General features: G+C 52.9%; 3 protein-coding genes across 3 annotated transcripts; 1 reads left to right on the top strand and 2 right to left on the bottom strand.

Annotated features, from left to right (window-relative positions):
- Window positions 1-864: 864 nt before the first annotated feature.
- Window positions 865-4731, top strand: SPBR_06413 (Ca2+:H+ antiporter; the record flags this gene model as incomplete). Its single annotated transcript, XM_040764669.1, has 6 exons — window positions 865-913; window positions 1340-2181; window positions 2723-2830; window positions 2889-2960; window positions 3024-3101; window positions 3199-4731. The coding sequence occupies 6 exons, from the start codon at window positions 865-867 to the stop codon at window positions 4729-4731; spliced, it is 2682 nt and encodes an 893-aa protein (XP_040617436.1).
- Window positions 4732-6102: 1371 nt separating this feature from the next.
- SPBR_06452 (protein-serine/threonineeeee kinase) lies at window positions 6103-9651 on the bottom strand (the record flags this gene model as incomplete). The annotated part of the gene is made up of 3 exons (XM_040764708.1): window positions 6103-8160; window positions 8223-8816; window positions 8911-9651. 3 exons carry the CDS (start codon window positions 9649-9651, stop codon window positions 6103-6105), a joined length of 3393 nt encoding a protein of 1130 aa, XP_040617435.1.
- Window positions 9652-15089: 5438 nt separating this feature from the next.
- Window positions 15090-16872, bottom strand: SPBR_06987 (phosphatidylinositol glycan, class W; the record flags this gene model as incomplete). The annotated part of the gene is made up of 2 exons (XM_040765242.1): window positions 15090-16502; window positions 16729-16872. 2 exons carry the CDS (start codon window positions 16870-16872, stop codon window positions 15090-15092), a joined length of 1557 nt encoding a protein of 518 aa, XP_040617434.1.
- Window positions 16873-17504: the final 632 nt, after the last annotated feature.

The raw sequence follows: 17504 nt of genomic DNA, 5'->3' as shown, positions 1-17504 counted from the left end.
TACCTTCTGTTTCCGCAGACTGACCGGCAGACGGCCAAATGAAATGCAGAGACCGTCGCACGGGCACGCGACGTAAATGAGAGATGAAGGAAGACTTGGGCCCAGAGGACTGAGATCCAGACCCCACTGTGGTGCAAATGGGCAAATGGGCTCTGTGTTCCTTTCGAGCTGTACTCACCTAGCTCCGTGTGCCGCTTGTATACAAACGATCTAGGCCCATGAGGCCTCGTCCTACAGCCACTGGAATGAATAGCTGTATGTCGCAGTGTTGGAACTACTCCGTACGAGTAATACTCCGGACTCCGAAAGAAGAAGAAAACAAAAGTGGATCACTGGTGGTCGTTGACAGCGGGGGTAGCGTTGCCAATTAGGGCCAATCAGCGGTCGTAGTTGCCGGCAAGGCGAGTTCAGTGCCTGCAAAGTCGTCGCTCACCGAAAAGGCAGGAGCGACACGACAGCACAGCGCCCTGACCTTGTACTACGTCTTCTAATCAGTCCCTGCCTCATCTCTACGTTGCCTTTGTATGACATATAGTCGTACATAGGTTCTCTTTCTCTCGATAGGTACAATCGCGTCCATCGCTCTGCTAGTGCAGTGTGGTGCCGTGCCCAGCAAGGCGCAGTTGGCTTAGGCAGTGGAAAACTACCCGTCAGCTCCCTCTTCGTTGCTTCCTTTTTGGGTTTTTTGGCGTCCGCGCCTGTCAGTTTCCATCCCCAATGACGAATGGACCCACTCTTTTTTCCAACGTCAACCAGCTCCAGCCCACGTGCCCTCCTTCACTCGACATACATCACCATTGCTCCTTCCTTGTCCACAGAAGGATGTACAAGCCAAGTGTGTATCATTGCCCCCCAATTGGTACCATGTGGTACCACAAACAGAAGGCACGACCAGCGTCTTGGGCCTCCTTTCGTACGCCGTAGCTAGTGTTTTGAGTCCAGTGTGTCTCGTGCCAGGCTTCGTTCCTGCTATCTGATCTCCGTCTTGGCAGATTTCTGGTTCTTGCCTCCCCTCCCTTTATTATCAATCACCCCCTCGTTCGTTCCTCCTTCTGCTTTTGTTCTCTTCTATCCCTCTCTAACTCATATCTCTTTGCTTCCCCTTTCAACACACTTGTTTTGCTTTCCAGCTTCTGTGCATCAATCACTTTACATCTCAACATTTTCGGTTTCCAGTCCCGTAGCATCACCAAGCCTCTCTCTTTCTGCTTGGTCCTTATTTCGATGAAGAAATCTTTATCCAAACCGCCCGATTCTGACCGCCCGCGTTTGTCCCCTACGCAAGCGGATGGAGACCTTTTTCGCCTCTCTCGCAGTTCGTCGCGACGACCTACCGCAGACTCGTCGTCACCCGCGTCCCTGAGTGAATCCAACCTTTTTCACTACCAGCAACAGCAGCGGCTGAAGCAGAACCTCCAGGAGGAGGAGGAAGATGAGCATGAACATAGTGCTATCAACGAAGCCAAGAACAAGAACAAGAACCCTACATCGGCCATCGCACACAATGGTGGCTCTATTGTCCAGCAGCCCGTGCACGGCGGCGACAACAATACCGCAGGCAGCTCGTCCGGCGGCAATACCACTGCTGCCGTGTCGCCAGCGTCGACATTTACTGCACCACTACAAGAAGCATGGCCGGGGCCTGTCTTAGAGGACGTCGGTAGCGGCAAGGAGAAGGAGAAGGAGGCCAATTTGCCTCCCTTTCAACCTGCCAGCACCAACACCGACCCCAACCTCAACCTCAACGGCAACCCTACCAACGTAAACGTCAACGTCAATATCAACGGCAATGGCAACGACACTAGCACCAACACGAAGGCAGGTGGCACCAACTCTGCCAATGGCAACGCTGCCATAGTACTTGGCGAGTCCGAAGAGACGACGGTTTCTGCCGAAAAGGCCACCGCCACCGTGTTCAGCAAGCTGTCTGCCCTCGTCGTGTCGTTCTTCGTGACCACCAAGATGGTGCTGTTTCACAGCTGGCTCAACGTCTTCCTGGTCTTTGTCCCCGCCGGTATCATTGTCGGCGCCATCCCTGGCCTGCCCCCCGCCGTCGTCTTCTCGGTCAACGCAATCGCCATCATCCCGCTGGCCGGCCTCCTGGGCTTTGCCACCGAGACCGTTGCCCACGACATGGGTGATTCCATTGGCGCTCTGCTCAACGTCACCTTTGGCAACGCTGTAGAACTTATTATCTTGTTCGTTCCCCCGTATTGTACTTTCTGTATATCCATCCCTTATTCGTTCGTCGACTAACTCACTCAGTATGTATGTGCCTCCCGTGAACTACTCGAGACAAGAACGAACGAAAAGAGGGCTGCTCTCTGTCGCCCTTCGACAAGCCACCGCCTGCCCTCTTTTATCTATCAATCGCGTCAGGAGTCATCATGGTCTTCTCTTTTTTACTCTTCCAGCGCCCTCTTGATGTCCTTTCTTTCTTGGCTCTTCCTTTTCTACTCTCTCGTCCGCCCAGCTTTGGTCCACCAAAGTACCCTGGCATGGCTGCTTCAGCCCGTATTGCAACTCAATGCGTGACACTCATTGCATGACCCTTTCGTAATCATCCCACCTGTCCACTTTACAAACTAACTCTCGCTTTTCTGTTACTCCCCCACGTAATTAGCATTGCTTTGGTCAAGGTATGATTTCTCTTCGTCGTCCTAGCGTTTGTCTCTATGCTAAACGGTCGCATGCACTGAACGCATATACTAATAACTCCCAGGATGAAATTCGTATTGTGCAAGCCTCGCTCCTGGGCTCCATTCTGGCCAACCTCCTTTTGATCCTAGGCATGAGCTTCCTCCTCGGCGGCCTTCGATTCCGTGAACAGGTACGTTTGTACTGCTGTGTCTCCTTCAGAGAGACGTCGCGTCTAACTGTTCCTCTAGATCTACAACAGCACAGTCACACAGATGAGCGCGTGCCTCTTGAGTCTTAGTGTCATCAGCCTCGTCCTGCCGGTAAGTTCAAATTCGGTTCCAAAAGAATTTATTTTATCAGTTAAAATATTAACGACGTCCCAGACCGCTTTCCATGCATCTTTCAAAAGCTCTACCTTGGCCGATTCCGAGTCCCTCAAGATCAGCCGTGGCACCAGTGTAGTAAGTCGTGTCGTCCACTCCGAATCGGCGCTGATCTTATTGCTAACCTTTTTGTTAGGTCCTGCTTTTGGTTTATGGCATCTACCTCCTGTTCCAGCTCAAATCCCATACGTATATGTACGAGTCGACGCCGCAGCACATCATCGATGAGGAATCTACACCTGGTCCGGCCGCTGGCTGGTTAGACTCATCGAGCTCGGATGACGGCTCCTCCTCCTCGTCCGATTCGGACACGTCTGGTCACTCCCGCGACACCATGAAGCAGCGCATGCGCCGTGTCATTCGCGGTGGTCGTCGCCGCAAGTCCAGCGTCGCTTCGTTGGACACAGCCGATAGCCTCTTTGCTGGTACTACGCGGGCGCCCTCATTCAGTACTCAGGCCGCTGGTGGTAACGATGAGTCCATGCCTTCGGAGGAGGCCTCGGCCAGGCCGTCCTTTCTCTCTCGCAGCACGACTTCCGATCTGAATGAAGAGGCCATTATCGAGGACGACACTGTATCACGCCGCCATAAAAGTCGCCACCACAAGCGATCTCTCCGCCGCTACCGCAGAAACCGCAGAAGACATGATCAAGATGCTGCCACAGACGATGTTATTCTTGAGTCCGTCGAGAACACTTCCCCGGCTCTCTCGGGCGTAGCTTCGCCGTCTGTCAGCAGCGGCAGAATTGCATCTGTCCTCTTTACCGAACCCACCAAGAGTCCCTTCGGAAAGACTCCTGACCCTGCTGTGTACCGTCCTGGTGAGCCTCGCCGCGTGGACTTTGCCATCGCAGACCCCAATCTCAACGGGTCCAACAATGTTGACGAATTCGGAAACCCGACTGGTGCTGCTGCCGACTTGGCTTCGGCCCGGCGTGCCTTCAATTTGCGTGCCATGTCATCCCTACGCCCTGTTGCCAAGAGTCTCGCCCCTACTGTCTTCACGCAACCCGTCGGCCCCCAGTTGGAGACTGCTCCTGTTGGGCCCATTCCTCGCATTCGCTACGGCATTCACCGCACCAACTCGCTTCCCGATCGTCTAAACCACCAGTACCAGTTCCGTCCTCCCGGTGCCATGCTCCCGTCGCAGATTCCTGTGAACAGCTACCGTCTCAAACCCCCGGTTACGCTGAATGGTAGTAGTGATGAAGATCGTGTATTTATGTCGCGCAAGGCGGCCATCCTGCTGCTACTTATCACGACGGGTCTTGTGGCAGCGTGTGCCGAGTTCATGGTGGCGTCCATCAACGGTCTTGTGAAAACCAGTTCCGTCGGCGAGGTCTTCATCGGTCTCATCATTCTACCCATTGTCGGCAACGCGGCCGAGCATGTCACAGCCGTCATGGTCGCCATGAAGAACAAGATGGATCTGGCCATTGGTGTGGCGGTTGGTAGCTCCATCCAGATTGCCCTTTTCATGACTCCACTCGTTGTCATTCTGGGCTGGATCATTGGCCGCGACATGACACTCTACTTTACACTCTTTGAGACGGTGTGCCTTTTCGTCTCGGCCTTTATCGTCAACTTTTTGGTGCTCGACGGCCGCAGCAACTACCTCGAGGGTGCCTTGTTGTGCTCGACGTACATCATCATTAGCGTCGTCGCCTTCTTTTATCCCAAACCCGAGGATGCCAGCTCGTGGGGTTAAAAGGGGCGGTCACCGTGGCCAAATATTGTTTGCTGCTTTGCCATTTGGGCAAGTATAATCAAAGCAAGCAGACACATGTTGCTGAGGGCAGCGAACCCAGCACTCAAATCGTAAGTCGTGTTATGAACGAGTGAGATTTAGGAAAGAGAAGATGGCAAAAAGAAATCAGGGGATGAATCAAATTGTCCGGTGATGTTAGTTCCAATGAGAAGACTTGATGGAGAGCTGAGATTCGTTCAAATTGAAAATCCAGAAGGGGCCAGACTATTCCTGTCAGCTTACGCTACGGGAAGTTGGTGGGAGAGACGCTTTACTTTCGTAATTCGTGTTCACACGGATTTTTATTTACTCGCCACTTTTTATTTGCTTTTTTTTTTCGTTACTTTTGCTATTTGATTTTCCCTCCTTCTATGCATTCATAAATGTCTATGAGAAATTGTAGTCAATTTGTATTTGTGCGTGTTTGCATACTTACAGCAGAGATGGGCAGGAAGGTATATGGAACAAGGTTTGAAATTTAAAAGTGTAAGTCTTCGCAGAGACATACCGGTCAAAGCCGAGAACGTGCATGATGACAGGGTTAAGAAAGGCACATGGAATTCTTATCATGCTAAGACACCGCAGAGAGAGGAAAAGATCAAATTAACCACCGATGCATGTGGAAATAAAAGTCAACCTTTAAAAGTTACAAGCCACCCCAAGATAGTAATAGAATATACCTCAGCGTGCCTCGCCGCCCGAAACACAACCAGCAAATAGCATTGAGGGAACAACCAGGCCAAGGGCCTATGAAAAAAGACGAAAAAAATAGACCACCGAGAAATAAATGCTGCTTCGCTTCTCTATCGTGTTTTCGTGTCTCCTTCCCAGTGACATCTGCTTCTAAGGATGGCAAACATTCTTCTGCTCTTATCAATGTAGTATATTAAAGAGGCTCACCCCGTCAAGGAGGGAGACATGAGAAAGAGAATAAGAAGATAACAGTTAAAAATAGAGAGGAACAAGAAACCGGTTGTTGACAAGAGGCGAAAACAGGAGGCAGGATTGAAGGGGATGTATGAGAGGGGTGGGGGGTTATAAAGATGAGTTGGTCGCCTGCAAAAGCGAAACAAGGCGGTGCGTGGTGCGTAGTGTAGGTGATAAGAGAGAATCGCATCAAAAGTGGAAAGACGCTGCAAATAAGATATCGGTGCAAATTTCGTAAGATAAGAATATTTCCCAACGCCATATGCAAGTTCTCAAGAAAATGGCAGACACACGAGAGACGCAGCAAGACTTCGTTTCGACAAAGACCAGACAAAAGGAACAACAAAAACAAAAGAAAATCTGCAATGGCCAGAAGCAACCGCCATATTAATGAGCTTGTAGCCATTACTCATCACCGCCACGAGCCTTGGCGCGCCTGCGGAAGAAGTCCATGACACGCCGCGCTGCACCGCTGCTACCACTGCGGTCGTGGTGCTTGGCGAACTCGTCCGTGTCGTAAGCGTCAGCCATCCGCTTGTTCTTCTGCAAGACGACACGGCCACCACGCGCGTTGGTCACGTTTGGGTTGGCACGCCGAGGGTCGAAGGCCTCGACATCTGCTTGGTACGGTGCAGACCGGGGTGGGTTGCGCTGCACATTGTCAGTCACTTCTTGCAGAGCAGAAGGTCGTTGGCGCTCGAATTGACTAGCAGAAACATGGCGCTGGTGCTGCGGTTGTTGGGGTGGCTGCTGGTAGTGCAAACTCGGGCGGCCTTGCTGCATGGCGGGCGACTGTTGCAATCGTTGCTCTTGAAGTTGTTGCTGCTGGAGGCGACCACTTTCTGCTGCGGCCTGCTGCGACTCAGACAAGTGCGTGTACATGCCATCGAAGGCAGGCTCGAGGCTGTCGGTGGGCGACCCAAGTCGGGCATCCTGTGGCGGCTCCTGGATCGGAAGGTCGGTCTGCGACTCCGGGCTCGTATCGTAATCCTTGTTGATGCCAATCGACTTCAAAGAGAAGGAGCCGGGAAGCAGAGAGAACCGCCGAGTGTGCTGCTTTTCATGAGACGTCTGAGAGCCCTCGATGCTACCCGACCGCTTCTTGCCCAAGCCGAGAGAGAACGACCGTCTCGACTGCCGTGCGGTGGAATCCATCGATGCACGCGGCTCGTCCGAGGGAACAACACCACTTTGGATAGCTGTATTGTTTGCCATACTCACTGGCGGGTACTTGCGCGAGGCCTTTTCCATTCCGACTGACTGGCGCTCGTCTGGCTTCTTCCGGTTCTTACCGCCAAAGATGGAGCCGCTGCGGCCGAGGAGCTTGTCGGTGATGTCTCCAATCGTGTTTGACCGCCGGTGGCCCTTGACCTCGGGGGTCGAAGGCTTCCCAGTGCCAGCATTCTCTCCCTCGCCATCAGTAAATCCAGATACCTGGGCGAATTTGGGTGGCACGCTGATGCTTGGGCGGCCAAACGTCGACGAGTCTTGCGGGATCGGGTTCGAGATGACGTAGTTACGACCACTGTTACTCTTCGGTTGTTGGATTCTGCCCTGCGCATTGGTGCCGGCCACGGTTGGTGGTACGGGTTGGCCAAACGAGGCGCGATTGGGTGTGGTGCGCGGGTTCGCGGAGCCCACAGAGCCGCCAGTGACCGGCCGGCCACCAGAGCCTTGCACCATGTAAGCGGCTTCAGAAACAGCGCGGCTTCCATCACGGTTAGAACGCGTGGTGCCAGCGCCAGTACCTGCTGCGGCAACAGCAGCCGCAGTGCCGGTCGTACGGTGGGCACTCGGCGGGCGTCTTGGGTCGCGAGATGACTTGCCAGTTGGCGGATCGCGGGGCAGCGGCTTCTCGTTCGGCGACGTTAGGCCAGCGTTGGGGTTGACCGCAATGGGGCCTTGGCTGCCGGAACGAGCCCGCGTCTTTCCACCGCCAGACGTCGCCTCGCCACCACGCTGAGTCTGTGTAGTAGGTGCCACGTATTCGACTTGCACCGTCCGGCGCTTGTTGTCCTTCTGCTGCTTGAGCAAGGCTGCTTCGGACTCGGGATCGACGTTGCCTGCCTTGCTGATCAAGCCACCAATTGTTGGTGACACGACAGCCTTCTTCGACGCCTCCCGCACCGACGAGCTGCGACCAAGCATCCGACCGTCTTCAATATCATCTGCTGAAATAGGAATGTTCTGGATATCGGCGGAGCTCGTGGTGCTGCTCGTGATAAACTCGACCACATTAGCATACTCGCTAAGCCAGCTGTGTCGAGCAACTTCGAAGAGATCGGCACGTTGCCGCGGGTTCGGAACGAGAATGCGTCGAAGGAGGTCCCGGGCGTGTGGTGTGACATATTCAGGGAAGGTGAGAGGTGTGTTGACAATGTATTTGTAGAGGAGATTGATGTTATCGCCTTCGGGGTTCTTCGGATCGTCATCGAAGGGTAGATAGCCCGCAAGCATGGCGTACTATTAATGAATGTTAGTATGAAAGCGAAAGCCGTCTCATGAGGGATACACTTGTGACCTACCAGAATAACACCACAGCTCCAAACATCAACCTTGCGGCCTGTGTAAAGAGAATCGCTGACAACAAGCTCAGGAGCGGCATAACAAGGGCTACCACAGCTCGTCTGCATCAGATCTGCTTTCCGCATGCCGTTGGGCTTGACGATGTCGAAGCCCATACGCTTGATATACTCGCGGTCAACCAGGTTGATCTCTTCATCCTCAGTAAGCTCCTCGGTTGGGTCGAAGGTGTTGGCAAAGCCAAAGTCGGTGATGATAATGTTGCGGTTCCGGTCCAGAAGCAGATTCTCCAATTTCAGATCGCGGTGGACAATACCCTTCTTGTGTAGGTAGCCGACACCTGAAATAAGCTGGGCGAACAAGCGGCGGGCGGCGTGGTCCTTCAGATAGCGGTGGTTGAGAATGTAGTCGAACAACTCTCCGCCTGAAGCGTATTCCAGAACAATGCCATAGTGGTGTTCAGACTCCTCCATCTTGTGCAACTGGACAATATTTGGATGATTTAGTTGACGGAGAATATTGACTTCGCGCATAATTTTGGCCATCCGAGTCGGGTTGCTCCCAAGGATGTCTTTCTTGATGAGTTTGATAGCGACCTGGATTAGAGAGGGAGCCAATGTCAGTAATTTAAACATGTGCAAGGAACTGAGCCGTTGCGTGACAGAAGAGCAACATAGGGTTAGAACAGACCTGGACACCCCCTTCTTGCTTCCAGCCAAGCTTGACTTTTCCAAACTCGCCCTCGCCAATGGTGTTGCCGAGAATGTACTCGCCAAACTTGATCTGCTTCTCGCGCCGCGAGTGGTCATGCCGGCTACGACCACCACGGCGGCTCTCGTCGAACTGTTGCTCGGGTGCATTGTTTGTCGGCACAATCGGTGGCGGGGCAGCATCATCATAGTAGTCGTCCTGCTGAGCCATGGCAAGTCGAGCCTTTTCGCGTTCAACGTCAACTTCATCCCGGGATACTGTCACCGAATTAAGAATCTCGCTCGTTTCACGGGAGGGACCGTGGGACGAGGGTTGCGAGCCATGGTTTCGTATTGGCAGAGCAGTGGCAGCTGCTGATCTTGCACCTCCACTCGCGGCCACCCGCTGGGCATACTCCTGCTCTTGCTGCTGTCTCCGTCGTGCAGAATCGTCACCACGTGTGTCGCGAGTACGGGTTCGAGGCGAGTCTGATCCAGTAGCGGTTGCAGCAGCCGCCCTCCGGGAGCTTGAGCTTGAAGATGGTGCACCCGACATGGACTGGTGCTGCTGCTGCTGCTGTGAAGAAGTTCGCGGTGGGGCAACAGGAGGGTTGTGGTGGCGACGACGGCGCTCGGAAGAAACTGGACTCGGTTGCGGATGGTCGGGAATAGCTGCAGCAGCCGCGTTTGCAGCGGCAGACGGAACAGCAACCGGCGAAGAAAGAGCCGCTCGCGAACTCATGGGTGAGTTTGTTTGCGACATATGTGCAGGGCTTGCACCGACGAGGAAAGCTCCGCTACTGTTGCCGTCGTTCATCAAGATACTGTTGGTAGTTCCACCGCCTTGTCCAGCAGCGCTGCTTTTGCGGGAAGGCCGGGATGAAGAAGATGGCGAAGCTGAGGGGATCTGCTGTTGTTGCTGATTTGCATGATATTCTTCACGAGTCGGTGGGGAGTGCGTCGGCGTGTAGTGTCGGTTAGATGGCGGTAGTCCGGTGGTCGACTGTATGGCAGCAGACGACATTTTCCACGCAACCGCGCGTCTCGATCACGAACAGTCGAAGGCGATGAACTGCCGCCAGTTGCGAACGCCCAAATAGCTCGGATTCGCAGCACAGCAGGACCTCTCGTTACCAGCTACGACGCGAATGCGAGGCGCAGAGAAGGCCTAGCAAAGCTGTGCCGGTGTGCGGTAAATGTGCGACGACAAAAACAGAGTAGGAAACGGCCGACGAGTGGGAGAATAGATCAAGGGCAAAGTGTCGATCGAGAGGAATAAAGAGGTGAGACAAACGTCCCCAAGGGAGGAAAATGCGCTCTCGCTGTGTTATGAGCGAGCAGGACACGATGCACAGCAATGGAAAGAATAAGCAACTAAGAACAGAAACAAATGCGCAATGCACAGATTGCACAGAAGAGAAAGAAAAAAAGTCGACGAACTGGTGAGCTGGCAAACCCGTGTCCACGCTGATTGGGCTGTTGTCGCGACCTGGGAATTGGTTGTGGTGCTTGATGTGTGCGCTGTTCCAACGAAACATGCAAAACAATCAGAGGCCTAATAGGAAATTAGAGGGTGAGAAAGCATTCACCGCAAAACACTCGAAAAGTGGCGCAAAAGGAAACCCGACGTAAAAACAGGGTCAACAACGGCATTCGTTAACAGTCTGCGGTCATTGTTGCTCAAAATGGTTTCCAGGTGTGAAAGCTCATCGATGTCCGTGTTGATTGTATAACTTCCGTTTACTTTGTGTAGGTCGCCAGATTGTCCCTAGTTGTTTGGTTTGGCACTGTCTCGTAGGCGCATTCATCGACAGGAATTGGCAGTCGGACAGCACTGCTGGGCAAAGTAAACGAAGGCCCAAGACTGCACAATGCAGTCGGCCTGTTGAATCCCTTGCTTTGGGGGTTGTTGAGCAATGGTGCTTTTCGATGCGCTTGTGATTCCGAGGGGGTGATGTGTTTTGGTGGATGCGGATTAATGCGGCATCAACACACGGCAGAAAGGCGTCAAGCAAGACGGAAGGGAGGAGGGGACGGAAGGGGGCAAGAGAAGGAAAATGGATGAGTAGAAAGGATAGCGGGATCGTGGGCGGCAAGGTGAGAAAGTAGACGACAAAGAGACGCGAAAGGGAGAAAGGGTCGAAGGAGAGGGAGGGTCGTGCTAAATCAGAGGGAACGGTCAGGGTGCAAAGACGCGACACCACCAAAACGCCCTGGACGACTGGCTGTTTATGCGAGGCTGGAAACAAAGGGCCCGTCAGTACGACGTATTAGGAGCTTTGGGAGGGAGACGGCGGCCAGTGCACTATTGTCGACAGGAGAAAACAGAGGAAACAATCGTACCTAATTACAAGATTAGGTCCACCGGTAGTGTGCCTGACCAACGGCGAACAGCACGCTACTTGACGGCGCCGAGATGAGTAAGTGATCATCCACGAGCTTTGACACGCACATGGGGATGCGCAGAAAGAAAGCGACAAACAAGTAGGGAGGCTCGGAGGGTGGCGGACTATGTCAACAACCTCTTTCTGGTGATGGACAATCGAGGCGATTCGGACCAGCGCAAAGTCGAGTGTGGCCGTGCAGGCTTGTTGCACCTGGGTATTCTGACAACACGCCAAAAACGTCCGTCGCGTCAGGATGGTGGACAATGCGACCTCAGAGTGACAATACGACGGATAATAATAAAATCAGGGAGAGGCGATGGATGTGGGTAGTGGGAGAAGTGGATTAGCGTAGCAGGGGTATACCAAGTAACAGAGGCGGTGATAGAAGCCGAAAATGCGCCAGAACATCTGGCAGAAAAGCTAACGTTGAGGTGAAGTTATTCGGCGAGACTTGAGATACCTCTACCGATGCACAAAGTCAGGATGGTCAGGGGCTCGTACGCTCTTTCTTGTCCTGTTCGAGAAAGAAGCATGCGCGGAATGCGGAAGGAGCGAAGAGCAGCCGCCCTATGAGACCTGGAATACAAGCAGTTGAAACGAGCGAAGCCCGAAATTCTAATGCAATGTTGCCGCCACGTACGAATTAGCGAGCATGTATCTAATCAAGCCCGTAGGCTGCCCTATGCCGTCAGTCAACACTCTTATTCGCATGCCATGTCAACATTTGGATGGCATTGTGTCTGTTCTGCGCTGGCAAAGGGAAAGCTTCGGAGCGAAAGGCGGTAAGATTTGACTGGGCTTGTTTGGCCATGTAATTTTGTTTAATCTCACTCGTGGGGCAGGAAAGACCCACTCTGGGACGACAGGGGTGCTTGGAGAAGGAGAAAGGGGAAAGAACGAGGTACACGGAACACGCTGCTCGCTAGCGCAAGATGGATGGGCAGCCAGGGTGGACAAATCGAAAACACAAAACAAACCAAGGAAGTCGCACACCACCTCGCCGCCAGTGCTTCTTGCTCTCCCCGACGTTTTGACGCATATACATACTCTGCTCGTACCAACCGAATGGTGCGCCTGGGTTCCCTGTCGACGTTGTCGGCAGCATTCTGAAAGCGGGATAGAGTCAATAATGCTCCGGGACTTCTTCCCACGTCATTTCACAGTCAATGCCTTTTACGATGTAAGATACATTCGTACTTCGCAGTAATACAACCTGGCCTGTGCTGCTCTGGTATTACTCCATGTTTCTCCTCATATCTCGGGGTGTCCGGGCAGGTACGTGAATGGAAGGCACGACGGGCCACTCACCGACCAACATGAGTAGAAAGCTCGATCGAGGCGTTGCGGGTGCTGTTCCCGTCCCAATTCTCGTCTCAACATGCGAAAGTGAGGCGCTGAAACAGCGTATATGTGGCTTTATTTCGTTTAATCTTTTTGTCTGTCTTCATTTTTCTCTATTCTACTTTGGCGACAAAATGGTTCGTCTTCCGCCCGTGTCGCCGGTTGTCTCGATTTGCATGACCCACTCCTGGCAATTGCACTCCGTATGATTGCCCAAATCCACTGTTACCAACAACGGAAGATGGGAAGAAAAGGGCTGTTCAGATCGACAAAGTCCAGACACCGCACACATCGCCGTGGCGGATTGGTTGTCGACCTTCGAGGGATCACAATAGTGCATCCAAGGCATTTGTCCAACGTGGGAGCGACTGCTGACCAGTGATATCAAAAAACATTCACAAACTTGATACCACTTGATACTCGTACGAGGATGAACCGAACGCGTTGTCCAACGCGTCTTGCTCACCGGGCGATTGCTTTTTACGGAAGAAACGAGCTGCTGCATGCTGCAAGCGGCTTGCATGACGCAGAACGCAGGGGATATGGGCACGGTACGCAAGTAAAGTAACCAAAGAAACTGCCCAGAACCCAAAGGAAAGGCAGATTCGTTTTCTGCGCTCGTTGTACGTGACAACAAAAGTCGACACACAAACGCGAGAAAATATGGCAAGCAGAAACGCGTGCAGCTGCAGCTGAGGGCCCCATTGCATCGTAAGATAGCTTTGAAACACCGCTGCTGCATCATAGCTCTACCAAAATGGCTTAAATCACCTCATGTGGACGCCATTGTATGCTGTACTGTTCTGGACACTCAGTAGCGCTAACATAAAATGGACAAATGCAAATGTGGCCAAATATGCGGTGAACGAATATCCTCTTGTCACTTGTCACCACCACTCAACGAGGCGGTCTGGCGGCTGCCCCAAGTGGCCTGCTTTGTCGACTCCTAGCTTGCTAACGTGGCCCTTCCCCAGACGTATTTTTCAATAATGTTTGTTCTGTTTGAGTCGCGTCTGTTGAAACGTAAAGGTTACTGCAACCCTGTCGAGCCGCATAAACTTTGGCGTCCTGTTTTCATCTTTGTTTTCCTTTTTCTGCTTTGCGACTGGCTCAACCCACTGAGAGTAGTTCTTTATGCAAATAAAGCCGTATTCCGATATCATGGCAATCCAAATATGCGAGGGATACTGATATTACCCTGCGCATATACTATATTGCACGGTAAGACATGTCCAGAAGGCATTGACGGCATCGGAAATGAAGCACCGCGGGCGGAAAAGTCAGAGAAGCCTAGGGACAAGAGGCCGAGAGCAAGCAAAACACCAAATATTGCGGTCCCATGTGTTCGGATGATATGGAGGAACATCTTCCCTGTCTTGCCTGCCATCCGTCCATATTTGAGACCTGTGTTTTCCATCAGCCCAGCTGCCATCTACGTTTTTTCAAGTAAAATGTAACCTCGGTCGACTTCAGACTGGATCCTAAGAATGGCCGCACAGAGTATGTTGTATCGTCCTACTTGTTAACTCATCGATTGCGACGCGTCTTTTTCCTGGTATTTTTGGTTATCTCGCGTAAATAGCATTCCACTGGCTTCTCCAGGTGGTCTAAACAGACAAGACACTATCATTTTGGCAACGGTGAGGGGGAGCATACCACAACTGACAGCGAACTGGATGAATGCAAGGGGCTGGACTGGAATGCAAGGGCAACGGCTACAAACGAGGGTGTGACATCTCCCAAAAGAGAAGTGAAAAGCGTTGAAGAAATGGCAGCAGGAATGCAACTTAGCGTTTAACTGGATGTCTCTATTTCTGTGTCGTGTTTGGCGGGGTCTGCCGGAGAGCACGCATGTGACAACGAGTGACCTTGAGGTTTCGAGACGTCACGGTGGGAAAATCATGGCACTGCAAGCAAGTGGAGATGTTGGATTAAACTGAGGATGACAATGTAATTCGTTTATTCGATTTATTAGTTTGTGAGCATAAAAAATCGTGTGTTTATTTTTATTTTATTGGATTTTTTCTAAATAAAAAAAATTATGGAGAAAAGGTTATGAGACATATAATAAAATATTTTCAAGCCAGACCACGCAAATACGGAACATTTCAATATTTACACAAATATCCAGGTTCACTGTGTCCTCATCCACGATATTGACAATGGATCTTCCTGCCGAATCTTGTACTACATTGCTACCAGTCTCTCCTTGTAGCACAATCTCGTGCTTGACGGACCTCAGTGTTCAGATCAATCAATATTGTAGCCACTGCGGACGAATGCGGTGTTGACAGGTTTTACAATTTGTTTCTTGATTTAATTTACTCATGCATATGGTTTACATGTCATCTATCGTACAGTAGAAACAACGGCTTTTCCGTATCCTACAGGGTCGACTACGAGGCCGATGACACCTTCCACAATTAAAACACACGTGCGGTACACGGGGCCATTACAACTTGATTGTAATGTTGTACACTTCGAGCGCCACGGCGACCGCAGTCACGACGCCCGCGTACGCGACCAGGATGGCCATGGACATCGCCTGCCCCACGTCGAGCGTGGGCACCGTCATGTTGACCAGGCCGGTCAGCAGGTTGGCCAGCAAGAAGATGGGGAGGCCGTTGCGGTTAAAGGCCCGCAGAACCACACTCGTGGACTCGTCGTGTGCTGTGGCGGCATCTTGTTTGCCATTGTCATCGGTGTCACCCTCCTGGCTGTCACCGCCAAACACGAACTTGTCGACCAGATAGAACATGGTCAGCTGCTGAACGTTAAAGGACAGCACCCACAACACGTACGGCAGGTTGGCCATGCGCCGCGACTCGGTCAAGCCCAGGCCGTACGGTGCCCGGTTGATGGACAGCTGGTACAGCACCCACCATCCGACCGACCAGACCGCAAGACGGTTGGCCGACAGTGTCTGCCGCACTCTGGCCAGTGCACCGCCACTGGTGTTCTGTGGTGTCGCCGGCCGTGAGGGTGGTAGCAAATACGTGCCGGTATCCTGGCCGGCCAAGAAGATGGCGAGGTATCCGATAAAGCTGGCCAGACCTTCACGATTCTTGGAGATCAGGTCCACCCGTGGCGCTGTCAGCACATACGCTTTGAGGTCTGTTGTTTCAAGGGCGACTTGGTACGCGCCGGCCAGAAGCAGCGACAGTACAGCCGACGAAGGGATCAACTGCAGTGCGGCCTGGGCCACGGCGACAAATGGCGGGAGAAGGCCCAGCGTGAAGAAAAAATTCCAATGCACGCCGTACTCGGAGGTGTGCTCGGCATAGTCGAGGCCCTTGACACTGAGTAGTCGCACAATTCCTAGGGCGAGCAGCGGCACCGAGTGACGCAGCGAGGTCAGAAGGCGACGTGCCAACGACGGCCCTGCCGTTTGCCCCTGCTGCTCCTTCAGTACGGACCGTGCGGCCACCACCCCGGCCGAAAAGACAAACGACCCAACGCCCATGTCCATCAGCGAGGTGCCCCAAGTCTCAACCTTGGCAAACCGGCGCGGGAAGATGCGGAAGTCAACAGCCAGGATTGCCAAGCAGGTGACGGTCATCATGGTACCGCGGTACGTAGTCAGGAATGCCTTCTTGGGGAGGGCGACGGGCCCGCCGGCCGAAGCAGCCTTGCCGGGTTTGGATGTTTTGGAGCCGACGGCGGCTTTTGGTGGTTTCTTGGCCACGCGACGAGGCCGCCCGCGCGGCAGGGCCAAGACGAAAAGGGTCTGGGCAATGAGGAGGCCATTGAGGAGGAGGGGTTGGCTCGAGTAGAGTGTGATGGCCAGGAGGATGGCGCCGGTATTGAGGAAGAAGTCGACAACAAAGGCGAGCGGCGAGTAGGGCCGGAAAAACGACTGGCGGCGCTGGAGGACAGACCAAGCAAGAACGGCGACCTATAAAGAGGTATGAAAGAAAGAGGAAGAACGTTAGTCCTGACAGCTAGCAAGATCAAAGAAGAAGAGAACAAACGGAAAAAAAGAACGAAAAAGAGGCCAAACGACGGACAAAATAGAAAAGACAAAACAGCAGACATGCAAAAAGCATTCTCGGCCACGAGGAAGCAAGAGAAAGAAAAGAAAGAATACTAACCGGAGCGACGGCCGTCACGAGAATCACTTCGTTGGCGGATCCTCCGGAGAGGTTGGAGACAAAGTCCTCTTTGAGTTTCTTGTAGTTGTTGGCAGCGGCAGCAGCGGCGGCGGTCGCACCGCTAGACACGGCAGAGTCAGCCATGGTAACACCTGCAGTGCAGCTGACGGTTTCGGACCTGGCAGAGTCGTTGTACCGCCGCCAATGGAGAGTTGGTGGCCCCTAGAAGCTCTCGATAGTCGTCGATGTCAAGAGTCGACTGGCCGTTTGACAGTCCGTTTTCTGTTTTCGTCTGAGTCACCCTTTCATGCCCGGACGGATAGACGTCGCAAGGGGTAAGGCACAGAGTGGAGAAAAAAGCGGAACAAGTAAGGTACAGCGATTCGAGAAAGAATGAGCCGAGAGAAGCTGGTAAATCTCGATCACATCCCACGCGTATTGGAAACCGGAAAGGAACAGGAGCTGTTGGGCCGATAGCTTAGACCCAAGACAAGACGGCGCCAAAGCCGGGATACCTAAGAAAGGAGGGTAGCGACAAGAACACAACGGGACAAGCGAGCGTGGTGAAAGAAAGTCGAGGCCGGCGGCGAGTCAAAGGGCCTGGGTAAGTGAGGACAACAAAAATGCACAAAGAGTCCAAGTTGGTCTCAGAGGTCGAACAGACACGGCGGCGCGATGTCACGTGCAGTAAGCCGCCCCTTGTTTCTAGCCACATTCGGCGTTGGCTTGTGACGGTGTCCTGCCTTTGATCAGATGGTTCGATACCAGATCTCTTT

This window comes from Sporothrix brasiliensis (assembly GCF_000820605.1).
Source record: "Sporothrix brasiliensis 5110 chromosome Unknown Cont20, whole genome shotgun sequence".
In the NCBI taxonomy this organism is placed as follows: domain Eukaryota; kingdom Fungi; phylum Ascomycota; class Sordariomycetes; order Ophiostomatales; family Ophiostomataceae; genus Sporothrix; species Sporothrix brasiliensis.
The sequence above is the reverse complement of the archived record's forward strand: the minus strand, read 5'-3'. Positions and strand labels throughout refer to the sequence as shown.